Source organism: Tinamus guttatus, unplaced genomic scaffold (genome assembly GCF_059628265.1).
Source record: "Tinamus guttatus ecotype Peru unplaced genomic scaffold, ASM5962826v1 Tinamus_guttatus_pri_ptg000488l, whole genome shotgun sequence".
In the NCBI taxonomy this organism is placed as follows: Eukaryota; Metazoa; Chordata; class Aves; order Tinamiformes; family Tinamidae; genus Tinamus; species Tinamus guttatus.
The window spans coordinates 223456-237024 of NW_028289022.1; the positions used below are offsets into that span (position 1 = coordinate 223456).

Consider the following 13569-nt stretch of genomic DNA (forward strand, 5'->3'; position numbering starts at 1 on the left):
TCATTTATGAAATAACAGGCTGTGTTTGAGGTTCAAGTGGGCAAAGATCTATTGGTTTTTGGTTCATAATTGAAATCCTGAACTTCAGGAAATCAGAGTTGATGCTACTTTAGCCGAAAAAACTCCGCAGTTGTCACATCCAGCATGAATTGGCTGGCAATGGAGCAGCTTTCCCTTCTCTCTGTGAGGACACCTCCTCATTGATACACTGGTACCACCTCCTCCAGATTTTGTCCTGCTTGTTGCAACCCTGAAGAGAAGATCTATCCAGAGCTAATGTAAGACTTAAGCTTTTATGCTGTAATGGCCAAAAGGCAGAGACAGGAGCCCTTCTCTGTAGAGCAATTTCACTCTCTTCCTGTCTTTCACTCTTCATGCTGTCATTTTTCTCTGGTGAAATTCAGCCTTGTACTACAAGCTCAGCAAAAGGCCTTGGCACCACTTGAGCCCTGCTTAAGCCTCATGTTGACCCTGTACAGGTGTGTGCAAGCTCTCCTAACAGAGGCGAATTCTTCCTCTATGAAGATTGAGAATATTGACAAAGGAAATAATTTCTTGGTCTTTATATTTGGGGAGTTAATATTATGCTTGCCAGGCGGTAGCACATTTTATGTAAATACTTACTTTCCATTACAAATTTATTACAATTTTGAATTATAATACTGTTTGTCATCTTTGAAATAATTCATCTGTTTTTTTTTTTCTCATTTGCAGCTTGGATAAGAAAAAAAAGAAATGATCCACCCACCATTGAGGTGAGAGATGAAATGTCTTTACATTTTCAATTGTTGTAGTTAAATTATAGTAATTCATTTATAATGAACTTATTTGTCCAACAATTTTTCATTTTCATGAGAAAAATTTAGTATGTTGCTTGCCAAATTTGTGAAATTTTATATGAAAAGATAGAAGGTGGAAATCTAAAGTAAAGGGTTGTTTAATTGTTTCTTTTATGGAAATCTGTGTAAAGTTAGATTCTGGAAGATGACCATGGTCATCCGAGAGTTTAATTAAATCAATTCTGAAGTTACTGCTGTGAATTTTTAAAGCGTGTCCTCTCTGCATTGATCCATTCTGCTCTTGCTGGTTGACATTAAAATGCAGTTTTGCAAATCCAGCTGCCAGCATACCCATCAGCACAGCAAAACAAATTGCATTAACATTTTACAAAGCTAATGAGACGGGGGAGTTGTTGCCTTGACTTTTCCTGTAAGTGGTTTTTAGTGGAATAAAACAGTGGAAGTCTTTCATGCTGCTGACTTTGTGAAGAATGGAATGAATTTGACCGTTGATCTGCGTGTGTGTATATGTACACAGAGGTGTGCACTCTCCACACACCCGCCTCCCTTGCCCCGTGTTTGTGTGACCAAGTAGAGGAAGTAGAGAAGGTTCAAGCTAGCATCCACAAGGGCAGGTATTTGGCTTGCATCAGCAGGAGGAACTGCATCAGATTGAGGAAGGCTGTGTTGGCAAGCTCTAGCCGAGGGCTTGGGCACTTAGATCTTCTGAAATGCACTGCCTGTGAAAAGCAGTCCAGCCTGCCTGTGGGTTTAGGTGCCCTGTTCAGGAAGTCTGTCAGCTTGTGTTCACAAGCCATAACTCACAGAAATGAGTTCACGTGCAACTTGCAGCTTTTCATCTGTTTTTGTCTGCCGGTGTTTCCCAATTTCCACTGAGATTATAGAGGTTATAACATACCTTAGAATGCAAGAAAACTCTGTTAAATTTATCCTATAAAGGATAATTAACATTAAGGAAAAATTAACATTAAAGGAAAAATTAACATTTTTTTTTCTTTATTTTAACCTTAAAAGAAATACTAAACACTTTTTCCTTATCCTAGTTATATGGCCTGAATTGATTTTTCAGGAGATGTCTGTCTCAGCTTGGACGAATCTCATTTTAAGAATCTCTAGCCCATCCTTACTGTATACATATAGCTTCTATTGTTATATTCTTATGACACATGGAGGTAAGGGATGATTCCTGTCTATTGCCATGTTATTTCTGTGAACCAGGTGGCCGTGATAATTTTGAGCTAAGTAGAATCTGCCTCAGCTTGGGCAGTCACATTTTTGGAGCTGCTGCAATAAGATTTCTTACAGCGCTGGAGGTGTCAGATCCTTCTCAAAAGAAGGAGTAAGGTGTCTCTGTAGGTGAGAGACGTCTAGATCAGTAGTACTCTAAATATTTAAATTTTCAGAAAAAGCAATTTATGCAGAATAAAAAACTTACTGAAAGTAATGATGCATTCAGAATTATAGGACTGCTTATACCTTCAGCTTCCTGAGGTAATGGATCCAAAAATTATTTAGCAGCTAGATACTTTGCCTGCAGGGCTGTGCATTGACCTTATCAGAGCAGAAGTGATATACTAGAAATCTGAAAAGTAGTTACCTTTTCTTTCAAGTAATCACTAAAGTTGTTCCTTTTTGCATATAAGAAAAAATAGTTTAAAATCTATGTATGTAAAAAAGTGAATATTTTAGCAATAACACAACAAACATCTTGGGTATTTAATGGTGTATTTACAATTATCTTATTCTGTATTAGCATGGGAATGATCTACCATTTGTTCCAATATAAAATCCTTGTGCCACGGTAGACCGTTCTTACAGACGTAATTATACTAGTGAAGTAGAGGTTGAATACTGTTTGGTCCCTTTATGTTGTACAGATTATGTTTTGGCTACATACACTTTACTAGCTGATACTCTCTATTATATTTCCTTTTTAACAGTAATGCTGATATGGTAAACTACTGTTTGACAGCTATGGAATGAGGGAGTATTTGTGACCATATTTCATGTTGAAACCCTGTAAGGCAAATTTCCTTTTTCTTTTGCATATTTCTCATCAGGCTAAAACAATTTCTGAAAGAAGGATGTAAAACCCACACGTTTTGAGCCTTAACGACATTTTACTGTCTACATCACATTGTAATGCCACAAAAGAACACTACAGTTCCTAAAGCATTAATTTATTTCCTCTCTCTGTGATCTGCTGGATCACTTTTTCCCCTTGCCCCATCCCCACCAATCCTGTGTCCCTTGCCTGTCATTTTTTTCCCTTTCTTTTTATTATCATATCTACCTTATCATATCTACAATTAAACTTTGTTTAATTTTCGGTTTCCCCATTCTGTTTCGTTTGCTTACCCATCCCACTTTAGTGTATCATGTTTGTGTTTTATAGTTTTCAGACTTTCTTTCTGTTCAACTTCAGTTATTGGATAATAGTGGTTGCCAAAGTGCTTGGACTGTCCGCTAAATGAAATCTGTGGTCAAACTTGGAGTTGAAAATCTTGCTGGTAGGATAAATGACTGCATTTTGGGAACCAGGGATTTGATGCATAGTGCAGGCCAACAAAGTATTATATCAGAGTCACCATTACACATCAGTCACTTACGTCTTCTGGCACTGACCTGTACACCTTAGAATATTTTGTACTTGGGCCTTTTTTTTTTCCCCCTAGAAATACCTGCTGATCTCTTCCTTCATAGTTTTATTTTTCTGTTTTTATATAAAATAAAGGTTTTTTTATATAAAAGGCATTGATTGAAATCTCTATTGTCCTCAGATTCCTTATGGTAGAAATGCAGCACTGAGTTCACCAGATAAAACGCTGAGTTTACCAGCGCTGAGTTCACCTTGCCTGTTCTGCCTTCTTTCTCTCTGTTTTAGGAGAGCAGGCACCTAGACCAGTACCTTTGTGTGCTGGGCCAGCCATAAACTGAAAATGTTGCTCATCACATGGGTCATTTCTAATCTGACCAGTCATGTGAAGCATGTTAGTGTCTGGAAGTCTTAGACTTTAAAAGCTAGCTTTTGGGGTACTGAAACAGTTGGCTGCCTTTTGATTTTATTACAACTTGAAATATGCCAAGTCTTGTTCTCAACTTGGTTTTGATGGTGGTGATAACTCTGCAAATGAATGCAGATCAAGTTGTTTGAACATATTCAGTTCCCATGGTAATAAGAGAGCCCTTTCGATAGAGAATTTTGGCTCATATCCCCACCTGGTGTAAGCATGCATGCGTGCCTACATCTGTATATAGGCGTGTGTGTGTGTATCTATTTTGATACACAAATACTGGTTTATAGTAGGTAAGACTCTGTGCTTGTATATGTATGTTTGCATTGCTATGTTATTCTATGTTACATATATATTCTATATATATGCATATTATGTGTGGCAATATATGGTCTGAGGAGAATTTGTCATTACATTTGTAGCTGTAAACTATAGTTGAATCAATTTAACAATAATCATTAAATATAACAATATTTCCTTGTTATGTTATGTTAGTTTACCTGCTAAGCATTCATGTTGTCAGAATTTTTTAACACAAGTTGCACTGGGATATAGCAGTTGTCCTATACAAATATTTTATGCAAATGCATGCAAAATATATTTTAAATATCTTTAATTTTTTTTTAATATTTTAAAACACTTTTTTTATTCCTGCATGCTGTCTCACATACAATTCTATCTTGCTGTTTTTCCTTCTGGCTCTATATTTTACTCCTAATTTTGAATCATTTATAATTGTATGAATTGACTGTTATATTTCTCCTGTTTCAGTTGCAAAAGAGTGAAAAAATATTTGGGGATGGGGAAATCTATCTCCTGAGGTTCCCTTTTGGGGATCATGCTGCCCTTCCATTACTGAACAGAAACCTCCCCAGATTTAAAAAATGTTTAACACCATTGTACCTGCAGATGCAATGTGGTATGTCTGGTATGTCTTTTTTACTGCTTTCAGTAAAATAGCCTCATGAATTCCAAAGACAGTTCTCTTGATAAGAACTTTCCAAGATTTCTAAGAACTTTGGTGACCACTCAACTTTATATGGTATCCACATGCCCTCATTGCATATCCACATTGCTGTATTCTATATCTTCTATATTGACTCTGAGTTTTATTCCTTTTCTTAAAAAAAATAAGTAAAATGAAGTTTGAGATAGCATTATATAATTATATTAAAAATTAGGCAAATGTTTGTTTTCTGCTATCCTAGCTGGGGTAGTGGCTGATGCAAAAACAGTTGTAAGATGTCTCTCATCTCTATATGATCACTGTGCAACATGTAGCCATTTTTTCCCCCACCTTGATAGTAGGAGTTTATAATGAAAATTGACTGAGATAATTTATATCTAAGAAGTACTGAGTCCTTAATTGCTAAACCTGTTTAAGAATTAGGTGACCTATTTCTGAGTCTGTAGCAAACCTTAAAAATTATCGGGCATCTAAAAAAAATCTGTACAAAACCTGCATTTGATTTCTGTAACACTACTGATTTAAGGGTAACATTTGTTGGAGCCTTTAGAGAATTCTCTTCTCTGTAATGTGAAGTATCTGGGTAGATTGTGGTAGGTTTTTGTTTCCTTTTGCTTTTCTGTTTTGCTTTGAGGTTTCTTTTTCCTTAACAGACCTTGTAGCTACACACTAATTCTGACAATGTCCTGCAGTTGTAAGAATAATAAGAATATTTGGGTAACTTGGCATGTACATGTCCTTGTCTGTAACATGGACTGAAATAATGTTACAGGCTGTCTTGGGGTGCTGCAGAGCATGCAAGGGAAAAACAAGGTTCTCATGGCAAAGACTACAAACATTTGTGTGGAGAGGAATGTGGTTCATTTCTGAACTTGTCACTGTGATACCCTGCATTGCCAGACATGTATCTATAGTCAGACTATTCTATGAATACAGGTTTTTAGACTAGAAGCAGCCTTTACTGTAAGCTACAGGCTACTTCCTCCGTTATCCATATGGGGCTGGGTAGCTGGGGGTATTCTCATTTTAAACTGAAACTTCACTGTTGCTTTGTTATGCATGTGTGTGTATGTTAATGTTTTATGGGAGCTAAAGTAAATTGCATGTTCCTTTTACTGAAGTCAAGAGCCTGAAAATAGTTTTGAGTAGAAAATATCACAGTAAGTGATTATTTTTCTCATCCATTATGTACTTGATGCACAATAATAAAGCTAAATGACTCCTAGATTGCACAGTTGGATACAAGGTGAAATGTTAAAAGAAGAAACTTTTTATGACAGCTCCTGTCTTCTTTCAAACTATTTCTAGCATTTCCATAATTATCTGTTTTGACAACCTCCTTGTCAAAGGAGGAAAAAAATGTACTTCAGTGAGTGTAATAAGTGTAAAGTTTCAATAATTGTTTTTGCCCCCTTCCCCCCCCAAAAAAAAATACTGAAATTACATTCTGTTTAGTTGCATAATGCATACCTACTTTTTCGATTTGTTTCATCATAAATGTTATTTATTTGAAAGGTTATGTGATCAAAACTATCTTCAGTCATGGAGATTGGTTTACATAAAATTCACATTCCTTGAACCAAAACGGGATGAAATTTATAAAAATTCTTTGGGGCCGACTGGCCCTGTGCCACAGCCTGGACTCCTCAACGGCCGGTCCTGTCCTGCCCTGTCCTGCTGCGGCAGGCCCATGCACTGCCCTCCTCGCTGCCCTATCCTGTCCTGTCCTGTCCTGCTGCAGCAGGGCTGTATGCTGCTCTCCTCACTGTCCTGCCCCGTCCTGCCCTGCCGCGGCAGGGCCGCATGCTGCTCTCCTCGTTGCCCTGTCCTGCCCTGTCCTGCCCTGTCCTGCCCTGTCCTGTCCTGTCCTGCCCTGTCCTGTCCTGTCCTGCCTTGCCCTGTCCTGTCCTGCCTTGCCCTGTCCTGTCCTGCCCTGTCCTGCCCTGTCCTGCCGTGGCAGGGCCATGCACTCCCTCCTCGCTGTCCTGTCCTGCCCTGTCCTGTCCTGTCCTGCCGTGGCAGGGCCATGCACTCCCTCCTCGCTGCCCTGTCCTGCCCTGTCCTGTCCCAGCAGGGCTGGACACTGCCCTCCTCGCCAGCCTGCCAGATGTTGTACTGTCTATATATGCATATGTTTAAGTGGTTGTTACACGCAGTTTGATTTGTTGAAAGGTAAAAGGAAGCTGCTCTACAAAGCCTGTAGACAATGAAAGATAACCTAAGTTGAGATGTTTTCAACAAAGATCATTCAGATCTGTTTGCTTTTGAAATATGCAGGGTGTGTTCTCCCCCAAAATAACCCTGAAGACTGTGTTTTAATGCTGTTTAGAGGAGATATCTCTGACCAGTTGAGTAAAATCTGAATAAAGCAAATTGTACACTGACTGAAATTATTTAGTCAGAGTGTTTTTTATAAAATCAATAGTCAGCTGGCCTACGATTTGATTTAAATAAGTATTTTAGCAAAACCATTCTCATTTACTTCTCTTCTGATTTTGCCATGCCCTGGCACAGCCCTTCACTTACTGCTTTAGTGATCATTCCTCACTGCTGAGCTCATGCCCAGACACTGGCTTAGCATTACCTGCCTTGGGTAACAAAAATCAGTGCTTTCCAGTGACCATATTCTGTCTGCCTTGTAGTCTAGAAAGGTATTGAAATATCCTGTTATTTCATCTTTCCTAATTAGCTCATGGAAGTGGGAAATGAAGTTCAGTTAACCAGTTTGGCAGTATTATAAAAGTAAATGCTTTGCTGTAAGTTGTAGCACTTTTCTCTGTTTTTAGTTAATTTGTCAGTAAAATAATATTCTGACATTGTAAACTTTTCATATAATAACAGTGAACTTAATTAATACTATTTCAAAATTAACTTTTCCCTTTTTACTTACTAATTTATTAATTTTAAATCAAAAGAGTTCTGCTAACTTCTGTGTATTCATACTTAACAAAGGTTCAAAGTTCAAGTTCACTCATACTTAAACATAAAATATTCAAACTTAGGCAATAAAATGCAGGTCTTTATGAACATGAGCTGTGTGCACAGTCAAATAATACTTGCTCTGTCCATATGTTTCGCACTTCTGGCATCAAACAGTATCCAGCTAACCCTGTTCAATATGGGAGAAAGCAGGAGTGTGTTTCAGAGTATGCACCTAAGATAATTGAAGATGTTGGAACAGTTTCTACAACTATACAGAAAAGCTTGAATCGCAGTACAAACTCACTTCAAATGAAGTATCTTTAATAATGCACAATTATTTATGGGTTTGGGTATAGGGTGTTAAGAAAATCATCTGGAAAGAATAAAAATGAATGTTGTCATGTGAGTATTGCATGTCTAAACTCCTGTGTCCATAGAGTTATGTGCTCCCAGGTCTCAGTTGTCCTTTACTTTCAGGAAAATCAAAATGTTTCATGAAAGGTAGTTGCTATAATGCCCACAGAAACCTTGAAGACTTAGAGGGAAACACTGAGGAAGTAAAAGGAAAGGAAGAAGGATTTCTTAAAAACAAAACAAAATAGCCCTATGGATTGTGGGGTTCAGTGGTGATACAGGAGGGAAAGGTTTATTTGCCTGTGGAGAAGAATAGTAAGGAATGTGTTTCTGCAAGGACTAGTCACTACTAAGCAAGACCCCAGCTAGGGGAACAAGCAGATATAGAGAATTTTTTCACATCTCCGGCTTTTTCCTGCTAGGATGAAGTGAAATTTCTGCTATGTCTGCATTTAATTTATTCTGTAAGGCTGCAAGTTGATTAGAAAACTGCAAAGCGGCAACAAGGTGAGAACGGAAGAATGTGCCTCTCCAGTCTACCACCTGCCAAGCAGCGACTCCGCGCAGTCCTGTAGCCACCCAAGTCCTTGCATTTGAGACAGATTTCTTGAATTTCTTCCATGGAGCAGAATGTGAATATGGTTTCCGAACAGGAGATAATGCCTTGGTAATTGCTGCCAGAGAGAAGCGGGGCAGTATAGAGAGTTTGCAAGTGTTTGGGAGAAAGATGGAAGTTACAGAAGGTCCTCACTTTCTTCCTCAGATGTAGGAGATGGACACGGAGGGTTCAAATGCCAGGGGCAAGGAAAAGCCAGATCTGTTTTGCAGCACTGCACAGGGGAGGCAGCAGCGGGTTGCATGCTCTGCTGGCGCTGCCAACAGGCTGTGTTTCATTCTTGGTTCGTGGAGGCGCTGCCATTACCACGGTAAACTCCACAGAGCCACACTGGTGTTTCCTTAGTAATAATGTTAAGTTCTTCAAGAAAACATTAGACAGCATTTTCTTAAACACTGCCTTGCTAAGAAGGGAAGATATTTTCACCTAAATCACATAAATAGCTGTAGTAGTAGTAATAGTTTTTATTCTACATCCCACTTAAATTGTAGGAGTCATTGCTGGACTTAGACCTGGCCTCACTGGGTCTGCCTTGTTCCAAATGTTGGGAGTTAAGGTGATCATCTAAAGGTTGGGTTTTCAGTAGGTCTAAAAGGTGGCTGATTGTCTTTTGGCATGCTTCATTTTTTATTTTTGCAGAATAATCCTAATCCTCAGGTTTCCATTTTAATTCAAATGACAAATAGCATTTCTAATATTCTTTGGCTGTCATGTGGCCTCCTGAGAATTGCAAAGTCAAGGAGTTGATATTTATTTGTACGCAGAGCACACCAGTAGAGAATGTTGAAAGGCTAAAGCGAGCACTGTGGCCGCCAGTTATCTGGTAGATGTAGTACATGTGTTAGGTAGATGCCATGTTTCTCCTAATGGTCAGAGCACATTATAAATCCACATTCGTATGTTTCCTCAGAAAGCTTCTTGATGTGTTTCCTTGGACAGTTGCAAATTAAGCTAACCCTTTTATAAAATATGCCAGCTCATCTCGGAGGAGGAGAAAGATAACAGATATGAACGGGGCGGTGTCGTCCAAAGTGCAGCCAAACGAGCTCTCCCTCCCTGAGCGTGGCGAGCAGGACGGAAGCGGCTCCCGCAGGAAGCAGGGCCCATGGGGGCTGAGACCACCTTTGGGAAGAGTGGTTCCAGCCCCATTATAAAGATAATTTATCCCATAATATGCACACAATAGTTTAATGATTTTTTGCATCATGATTAATTATCCTATTGAAATTTGGAATTACATTTATTTTTCCTGTAATGGCAGGAGAACCTCAGTCTGGTAACTACTCAAAACTGCAGTGGTTATGGTAACTGAAGCAATAGTATTTAGAAATCAGTGGTGAAAAAATACTTTTCCTAGAAAGGCTCTAGAATAAAGCAAACTATTTGCTGGTGACCTATTAAAAAAAAAAAAAAAAAAGGAAAGAAGAAAAAAGGGCTCAGTACCCTGTGAGGCACTTTCACAGAACAAACTCATCAGTATCAAAGCATAAAATACTAAGAAAACTTTTACATATTTAACCCAGTTTTTGTACTGTGCCAAGTACAAGATTCCTGTTTCATATTTATCCTAGGGTATGAAGTCTTATTTCACTATACATATAAGTGGTGTGAATTTCATGCATCAATTGGATGTACAGAGTCTCCTTCGCTTGCACTTTTTTGCCCTGATGTGATTGTATAGATTCTGAACAAGTCACCTCAGTATTTTTTAAGACTGATGATAATCACTTCTTACATTTTTTCCAAGATCAGAATGTTTATTTTACTAAATCAGAACTATACTTTGACCAGTGAAAGCTCATTAAATAGTCTTAGCTGAATCTGAAAACCAGATGACAATTACCCATCCAAGTATAATATGGACTTTTAAAGCATTTGGAATTTAATTACAGCTGTTATCTGACTGTATAAAGTAAGGTAGGTAACAGTGCTAATGCAGTCCCTGTAAAAGGTTTGAAATTAGTAAGTAGCTGTTCACAGTAAATGAATTCCGTTTGTTTTTAATAAATCATTTGATACTTCAGACTCTTCAGATATTACAAGGGTATATGTCCTTGTTTCTCAAGAGTTGTGTATTACAAGCACTGTAGGAATAATTACTTCGAAATCAGTAAGTTTCTAATAGTTTTGTACCGGCAAATGAGGATAATTGAGGGCAAAAATGAAAGAAGTAATAATTAATTTATGTTATTTTGACTGCTTAAAATTTGACCTTGTGACATTTCACAACATTTTAATGTGCATAGGGGAGAATCCCTTCCCCTGCCACCTTTTCATTGAAAACATGTTTGTATGTTATTTGTGTATTTTTGTGCTAAGTTATGTAATGTATTTTGGCTCTGATCTGTATGTCTGTGAATTTAGATATAAAGACAATTATAAAGGAAGAAAAATATGTTAATTTTCATGATATCTCTGGGTAATCTTAAAATAATTTTATATGCTCTTAAATGTTGTGCATGCTTGTAACTTCAAATCATTGGCGTATTGCATTTACTTTAATACCCTTCCTAAAACAGTTTCATGGATTTCTGCTCAGAGAGGTATACTGGCCTAGTTTTTCCTATATTTGGCATATACTTGTAACCTGGAAAAGGCTGTTCAGCCTTTTCTCTTATGTATCACAGTTCTAAATGTAGCCAGCAGCAGCTCCCTCACAACATGGTTTTGGTTGCTGCTAAGTTGTATTTGGGTTCACAGTATGATGTAAATTCATCCCAGCTTTCTTTTCCTTCTAATAAACCTCACCATCTGCCCTACCAAAGCACAGAGATATTTTGTTAGCTGTATCTGCAGATCATCCTTCCTCTAGGAAACATGATAACAGATGAAGGATGAACCTCGTTTTTTCTTGTAGCTTTTTTTTTTCCTTTTTTTTTTTTTTTTTTTTTGTTTGTTTGTTTGTTTGCATTGACTTTAAGAGTTCTGTGGGTTTTCCTGTATACAACTTACCAGCCTTTCCTACCTGCTGTTTTTCTGCTGTTCGGTGTACAAGTTACTAATCACACTTGCTTCAGCTCATAGCCTTGATACTTCGTTGTGGTTCCACAGTAGCCAACTTGCAGTTCACTAGTGGTCACCTATACTGGTGAATGTCTAGCTTCAACATGTACCCAACTATATTTCAAAATAGAGTTTCGTGAAATACTGTCAGCAGTTTGTAGAAGCTGCTGTGAATAAAGAGCAGAGGCTGCTGGCCAGGTGGCCGCCAGGCGAGGACTCGTCAGAGCGCACTGGCGCCCGTTCTCCTCTGCATCCCTGTTGCGTTACTTTGTGTCCTCTCCCTTGGAGAGTTTTATATCCATTTGCTAGTGTTTTATTTTGTTTTGCTTTCTCTCCAGCTATTATTACCATCTCAGTAATTCTCAGGGTTCTTCTTTTTTTATTATTTTTTTCAATTCTTCTCAGCAAAGCAGAGCCAGGATTGCACACCAATAGTGCCCAAAACTGGGCCCTGGTCACAGATATCTAAACTCAGAGGTACAGTGAGTTATAAGGATAAATATCAGGAAATTCTACACAGAAAATGATGTAAAATGTAACCTGATTATTAATACATTTTTCGCAGTAACATTTGATACTGACGTATTTAATCATTTTTCCCTTTTGATCCAACAGAACAGTGAAACTAAGACACCACAATGCAGACTGATAGTCTGATCAGCACACTAGGAGCATTTTAAACAAGGGCTGAAATTCAAGTTGTACAAAACAGTTAATTTTGCAGTTTAACAATTAATCATTTTATTTTACTTGCTTACCTTAAAACGTGGAGTGTAAAACAAGGAAAACAAGGACTGCTTATGTGTTTTATTCCAATATCGTATACTATATTTATTTCTATTTTATCTAAGTATCCTTTTCTACTGTGTTTCTTTTATTAGGAGATTCTTAGGAATGAAAGTTATAGAGAAGAAATGAAACAGAAAATCAAAGATGTAGCTGAAAAGGACAAGCTGCTTCAGGCCAAGGAATACAAGGCAGGACTTGTTGCAGAACCAGTTCGTACTCATGTGAAGGGCCACGCATCAGCCCCCTACTATGGAAAACAGGAGCCTTCTCAGGATCCCACGAGCACTGCAAATACTTTTCAGCCAGGTTCCTGGATGCCGCCAGGCAGCAGCAGCAGTCAAAATAAATAAAGAATTTATTAAACTGAAGTACAGGTATTGCCAATGGATAAATATTTTAAAGGAGAACACAATCACTGTATCCTGTGTGTGCAATAAAGTAATATTAAAGCTATGTTTATTTTTGCAGAATTGTTACAATAAGCTTAATTATCACAAACCACTTTTAAAATGTTTGGATTTAGTGAAAGAGAGGATATATTACTAGGGACTAGTTTGGGTTTTTTTAAACAGTTGCTATTCTTCGATTGTTCATTACATCTCTTTAGTAAGAGGCTTTCTAGTTAAATGAACAAACAGCTTTTGTAAAATGATTTATTTTTTACTTTTTTGAGACACAGTTTAAATATAATGAATTTTAGTTAATTACTACACTTAAAATGATCTTAGATCTCGAAGACAGGCTTTTGGTCAATGTAGTTCCTTAGAACAGTGCCTGTATATCCAAGTTGTTAGCCTTCCTCTGGGAACTGCATGGTTTGGTCTAGCTGATCTCCCTAACCTTAAGTAACAGTGCAGTGACTATGCTTATCAGTAATTTTAGACATATAGTTATTAACTTAGGAATTAACTTAGGCTGACTTAGTCAACATTTTTGATAGCCAAGAGTAAGCAGAACATGCAACCAGTTAAGTACTCTAATAAGGTTTAGAAGCACTAACTACAGCTAAGGAGAAGTAGCAAGTGTGTTCTTCCTGGCAGAAGAGACTGCCAATTACACCCAAAAAGAACGGCAGTAGCTTGTTCTTTTCCTTTCTCTGCCACA

The 13569-nt window shown here is 37.9% G+C and overlaps 1 protein-coding gene across 1 annotated transcript in view; it reads left to right on the plus strand.

Annotated features, from left to right (window-relative positions):
• Positions 1-12833, plus strand: part of NDUFAF2 (NADH:ubiquinone oxidoreductase complex assembly factor 2) — a 50062-nt gene extending 37229 nt beyond the window's left edge. Inside the window, exons 3-4 of the mRNA XM_088533164.1 lie at positions 715-755; positions 12558-12833. Of these exons, the coding sequence (XP_088389290.1) occupies positions 715-755; positions 12558-12815 (299 nt within the window). The 3' untranslated portion in view covers positions 12816-12833. The remainder of the gene's footprint in view (positions 1-714; positions 756-12557) is intronic.
• The last annotated feature ends 736 nt before the right edge of the window (positions 12834-13569 follow it).